Here is a 6511-nt window from a genome sequence, read left to right on the forward strand (position 1 = left end):
CATAGCCAGGACCAGAACTGGACTCTTTAGGGCAATATAAATGATATCTCAAAAGAGATATAAAATTTTGTTTCTGTAGTGGCATCAGCCCAAATCACAAGGGAGCTCCTGCCTAAACTCATTCACCCTTTCTCTATAGCATTACAAAGACGATAAACATGTCTTCTCTATATTCAGAGCTTTATAGAGGCCAAACCTTTTCTTGAAATCACCCCACCACCACATAATTATCTTGCCCTGATGTCTTCTTATCACACAGCTACTACAGCTAGTACAGGTTTCCCCTTGGTGGTGTACATCCAGGACAGAAAGAAGGCAGCGTTACCACAGATGACAAGCAGACCCGCATGCAAGATGGGACATGGTGTCAGCAAGTTACACATAAACCAGGCACTAGAGCAAAATAGATGTACTGAGTGCTTGAATTACACATGGGTGAAATTCTCTGATCTAAATTTAAATGGGCTTAAAATTAGGAGTTCTACCATGTAACCAGAGGACAAAAAAGAAGTGTAAAATTGCTGAGGAAAAAGCAAATGCCTGAAAGACATTTCTAGGAAAAGGCATCTGTTAACACTGGGAGAACTCCAGTTTAACATCTATACCTTCCTAATCCAACCCCATCGAGGTTAATGAAGATTGCTTTGCCTGTCTTTAAACGTCAAGAGAATGTGTACAAATCTCATACAGTTTAGCTGTACAGACGAGAGAGCGGCAGAGGTTAGATACAGCCAGAAACAGAGGTAGCAACTCTGCTGCACGGACTTGCTCTGCGGAAACCTGGGGGAGCGCAGCTCCAAAACCCTCGCTCACCACTGGCAGGAGGATGTGGTACTGCAGATCTGATGCGACCTGCTAGTTATATTAAATCTGAGTTTGGTAGGTCACTGAGCTACACTGAATTTGAAAGCCTGGCTTGATGTTTGTGCATTTTGAACTCACAAAAAGCCCTAGTTTACACAGAAGAGTCTGTTGTCAAGATAAAATGGGCTCAGTTGGAATTCAGGACAGCTGGGCAAATTATGACAGAGTTGGGTGACAGGAGGTTTAACATCTAGCCCAGAAAAGATGGCAAATATTTTGCTGAAGTTTCTGAGCTTTCACAAGCTAATCTTGTGAAAATCACAACTTTCCAAACGTCTAGGACTTCACCACGCTTCAACTTCAAACACTTCATGCTCATCTACAAGCACACCCAGTTTACACACTCCCCCTTTTTCAGCATCAGCCCCCAGTAAGACTTTCAAAAATGACCTCACCCCCAACATTTCCTCTACAGAGTTCTTCTCCAGTCACTTACCTGGACTACGGGGTGGCCTCCAGTCGGTGCCTTGACAGCCCCCCGGCTTCCCTCCGTCTCGTAGTGCGCCCGGTGGTGGGGCTTCGGCTGTACCTCGATCCGCAGCTCGTAGGAGCCAGACTGGCTGGAGAGCGGCCACTCGAGGGGCGGGAGCGACTGGACGGGCAAACTGGGCAGAGAGAGACCACACCAGCTGAAACTCTTTAGCACTTTATTTCTCAAAGCCCTGATCCCTTCTTCCTCCAAGTACCCCACCAGGGCTGCTCTCGCTGAAACGTTTAGGAGCCTGTTATGAATTTCAATGAGAATATGTTGTCCTGCTCATGTTTGATTACAAACTTTGCTGAAACTCAGGATGAACACAATAATTTCTGAGGGCACATCTCCTGGCAGAAGGGAATAGAATAGAATATTTCTATTTCTTAAATAGAAATACCTGTAGCAGTTACATTTTTTCAAAGATACTTCTCTTTTTTCTAGTGTTTGCTAAGCATCCTAAACTTTGACCATAGAACATATATTGTGAAATATTCACTCCATTTATCATTACTTACCAGTTGCATAACTAACAATATTTATGTTTTGCATAAATAATAAAATGCACACTAGTAAATTGCTAAATATTGTTACCTGATACTGATTTTGCTGTTATCAAAATAACATGAGTTTATCACATGGAATGAATACGTTGAAAAGTACAACTAGAGCCCGCACTGGATTTTAAACAACTCTTACTTTGTTAGTACACACGGCTGCCAGGACCGATCTAACAAGCCAAGGAAAGCCACGGCCCACGTTCCATCACTCGCAATTTGTGTCTACCAGGTTGGAAGCAGCACGGGAATATGTCAGCATGGGGACAACCTTGCTGCCGAGCGGGATGGCAGGGCGGACGGGGTGCCAGCAGTGGCTGCAAGGGGAGTCACACGTTTGGCAGCCTCTGTCCTGGCGGATGCACAAGGCTCAGGGTCCAGACCTGCGTGCCGCTGGGAGCCGTCAGCGCCAGACAATGGAGGGAGTTGATGAGGGTAGTGCCAAGGGCTGAGATTTGGGTTAAACGACAATTAACAAATTAACAACCAACAATAAGGCCCTTGGGGTTGACTGAATGCTCAGTCTGACTTGGAGCAGTGTGCTCTATTTTGAATCAGGAAATATCTAAAGTATTTTCATCCTTGATGGAAATTTGTAAGCGAGACAGTCCCTGAATTTAGAAAAGCAATCAAACCATTTTCTTTAAAAGCTACAGAATGGAAGCAGGTATTTAGCCGTTGTCAAAGGCTGTTTTGCAATCTGCTTTTTAGACAAATAATTTGGAAAATTGAGTTTGTTGTATGCCGTGCTATCAATGAACCACTTTGATGATGTTTCTTCCAAACACAGATTTTTTTCATCTCTCAGAATCATAAGAGATTGGGCTGCCATTAACCAGTGCTGTCCCTGAGCACTTAGCTCTGGTCTGCAGCAGGATCTGCCCAAGGAAACGCTCCCTAGGGATCATCATGCATGACAGAGGACATCACACCACGAGAAAACACACCACCACAAGAAGCATTACATACCTGCAGATAGGTATTGCAGGCACCAGTTGCTTTGTCCAGGATGGGGGTACCAACAAAATTGATTCTGGGGCTGAGTTTCTCCTGTCCTCCTGCTCGCAGGGCCCGTGGAAGTCAACAGTCTGAAAGACGTGACATGGAATGCTGTTTTTGTGGGAAGGCATTGATGAAGGATCAGGGCTGGTTTTCCAGATTTTTGTGGGAACACCACAGGAAGGATCCGTAGGCAGGCTGTTCATAGCATCCATGGAAAGAGAAGCGCTGGGCAACTGCGTGTAAGTAACTGAAGAGTTGTCTTCTCTCAAGGGGATGCGAGGAGAGGATTGTGGAGAGGGGGTCCTTGACTGTCGTGGAGAAGTGGAAGGCAGTTGAGTACTGTAGAGCTCAGTGCAAGAGTACCTCCGTTTTGCACCTGGTGATGAAGACCTTGAGTTGGGACAGGGTGATGGTGAATGTCGTCCCAAGCAGGTTTCCTCCGTGATGCTTGTTCGTGGTGACATTATTGGAGAGGTTCTAGGAGAATAATGAGTATGGATGTTTTGAAACTGTGGACAAAGGTCATCACTAGGACCATTATTTGGTGAAACACATGGTGATGTGCAAGGAGATACATTTGTCTCTGAAATGAAACTTGCAGAGGAGCCGCTACTAGCTGGGCTCAAACACAGTGGTTCTCTGTAGCCCTCAAAGCCAGGGACAGGCAGGGTAACCCTTGGGCTAGTGGTAGCTGAGTTTGACTGATGTTCTACCAAAAGAACATCTGTGTCTCTGCTGCGGAAGGGACCCCCTGAATGAATCAGTTCATGATATGGAGTAATTTCAATCCTAGGGCTCGGAGCAGAGGCCCCTGCAGCGTTGGCAGGGTGTGTAGGTGTTGTCCCTATGCTATCTGGCTGTCCATATCTGCCCATGGGATCTGCAGAAAGGCTAGAAAAAGGCAGGGGGCATGGCTTGAGGCCACAGTCCAAGACATCATGAGCGTATGTAACTCCAGAGGGTGGGCTGTTGGTTTTATGTGGAGTCGGTTCTTCTGGAAAAAGAAGGGTCTCTTTAAGACTATAAATATTATTACAGAAGCTGAGCAATCATGGATTAAAAAAAAAAAAGCATATTTATAAACTGGTTGTGATCTGATATTAGGTAAATATTTGTTTAATTCTTTTTAACTGCAATTAATGCTTGTGAAAAGTACTGGATTAACAGCCAGGGAAGCTCAAGGGCTCAGAGCAGATGCAGCATGGACAGAAGCACTGCAAACACCTCCACACCACCCGGCTGGGCTCCCTCTACCTGAGCCCTGAGCTAGAGGGATCACCTGGAAGGGTCGGCGACACATCAGCCTCTGCCCATTTTAATGCTGGCCTTGCCACTCTTTCTGCCAATTATACCCCTCAGTGCCAATTGGGGTGTTGTGACTTTGGTCAAGTTTTGTCAACTAGCAGCTGGACTTAGACCATCACGTCACAAAACCACTTCCAAGTAGGTCTACGTAAAACCAAAAGGTTGAGGAACAGCTTTTGGTGAAGGGAGAAAAACCCTTCTTACACAGCAAAGTCCAGCCAGAAAAGGCTTCATGAAACCAAAGCTGAGCTCAAGCTCTTAAATTAAAAAGTCAGTTCTGTGTGATGATTTGTTTGGCTCCATATCATGTCAACAAGTTTTGGTGACAGGTTTCACATGAGAAAGCACCAGATAATCACAAAACACATTCACAAATACCGATTAGGAAAGAGAGAGATAGAAAGGATTCAGTCCTTTACAGGCAATCACTTTCCAATTTCAGCTCAAGGAATATTTTGGCCAGAGAGGGATTATAAAATACGCAATAACAGGTAAATGTTCAGTGCAACCCTCTCTCCTAGTGCAAAAAATCCTTATTTTTCAGAGATTCTCAGTCTTGCAAACCATCCCCAGGTTACAGAGTACAGGGATGCTTCCAGGCAACACCAGCATCGCTGAGCCCAGTTCTGATCTCATCCCAGCACCCCATCGGGTGCTTAATGCCAGTGGCATCTGAGAGAGCAGAGTCATGCCAGGTACCCCCAGGACAGACCCCTCGATGTACATCAGCTCCTGTAGCTTCCCCAGCCTTGGAGCTGAATAATATTTGTCATTACACAAAAGCATGCAAAAAACTATCAGGATTTTTATATGGTTTTAAAGATTTCAGTGTATCTAGGAGGAAATATCTGAAACAGCTCCGCAGCTTGAGATTAATTCACACTAAGCTGCTCACCCCTGGGCACAGATCAGTATGTGTCATAGGCAAAGAGGGTTTAATTTAAATATTTAAATAACTGTTCTCACATTTTCTCGAACTCCTACACTACATGAGGCAGCATTTCCCATGAGCAAATAATACTGTACATAAAGCCAGGTAGGAGAGCTGACCATGCTTTCTGCAAAAGTAGCAAAAAATCGTTGTGAAACTTTTGCAGGCAGACAGATTGTGATTTAATTTCAGGAGGTTTCTGTTCATTTTCAGTTTTAAACACTTCTTAGTGCAAAAGCAAAATCCTCCACTGATTTTTGACTACTACTACTACTGCTGCTCGATGTTTTGCACAATGTGGACAAAACTCCATGAAAAGAGAACTGCTGAGCCTTCATGTTTAGTGGGAAACCCCAACAGCCAACCAAACAAACCAACACACAGAATGTCTACATGACGGGGTGGGAAACGACTGGGAGAGACCAGCTTGCAGATTTTGTAAGGTTCCCTCTGGCTTTTAATCCCAGCACACAGCTGTTTTGGGATGGGGAAAACAGCAACAAGTAACTGAATTTTAAGCCGAACATATTTTTAGCATCGTTGATCTTCAATATCAGCTTCGGCATTCACAGGAATAGTGTGTCATTCACATCACTCAAACTCTGACGCATCAAGCCTAGATACCGATGCTACCATTCACTTTGAATAAAACTCATCACTCCTTTGGACTAAACAGAGCAGCACACCCCTCCGCAGTCACACAAGACATCACTCCCACCACCTTCAGAAGAATCACTCCGATTTAAGCTGAAGCAAGGGAGAAAAATCAGCACCAAGCGAGCACGGCTTGACACCAGGACTTGAGGCAGGATTCGTACACTGACCAGCAATCGCAGAAAAGCTCTCCGGGCTGAAGAGCTTCACATCAAGGAACAGGCAACGGTTTCAGTTCCCCGTTCAACACCCCTACAGTGAGAGCTGCCCCCACCGTACGCATTAAACCACATTATCTGTGCCAGATACGCAGCCAACAGGTAAAAAACTACAACTCCTCACAACACATGTTGAGCAGCAAAGCTGGCATGTATAGATTTGCATTGCAGGGTATGGGGAAAGCAAACATATATTTGTATGTGAACGTGTAATTTTTAAAGTCTTCTGAATGACAAACACACGCCACCAGCCACGCTTTCTGCCTATTAAAACTTGGGCTTTAGATAACTCGTTTTCTTTGCTTTTCCCCGAAATACTTTTTAAACGAGCACTTTCAAACTTGGCATTCACCCTCCGAGAGGGTGAATCCACGTTCCAGGTACTAATAACAACGTTCACGCACAACAACAAGCTGCCACACGCCCCTGCACACAGCACTCCGGCGGAGCGCGCCTCTGCTCGCCCAGCGCGGGGCTGCTCGCCCAGCGCTCACAGGCAGCGAGCGCG

General features: G+C 45.4%; 1 protein-coding gene across 1 annotated transcript in view; it reads right to left on the reverse strand.

Annotated features, from left to right (window-relative positions):
- NFATC2 (nuclear factor of activated T-cells, cytoplasmic, calcineurin-dependent 2) overlaps positions 1–3707 on the reverse strand; it is a gene marked incomplete at its 3' end in the record, with an annotated part of 55724 nt that extends 52017 nt beyond the window's left edge. The window contains exons 1-3 of the mRNA XM_010296372.1: positions 3259–3707; positions 2863–3198; positions 1301–1469 (exon numbers count right to left, since the gene is read on the reverse strand). Coding sequence (XP_010294674.1) covers positions 1301–1469; positions 2863–3198; positions 3259–3359 — 606 coding nt within the window. The remainder of the gene's footprint in view (positions 1–1300; positions 1470–2862; positions 3199–3258) is intronic.
- Between the last annotated feature and the right edge of the window lie 2804 nt (positions 3708–6511).

The sequence above is a fragment of the Phaethon lepturus genome, unplaced genomic scaffold (genome assembly GCF_000687285.1).
Source record: "Phaethon lepturus isolate BGI_N335 unplaced genomic scaffold, ASM68728v1 scaffold24501, whole genome shotgun sequence".
Classification (NCBI taxonomy): Eukaryota; Metazoa; Chordata; class Aves; order Phaethontiformes; family Phaethontidae; genus Phaethon; species Phaethon lepturus.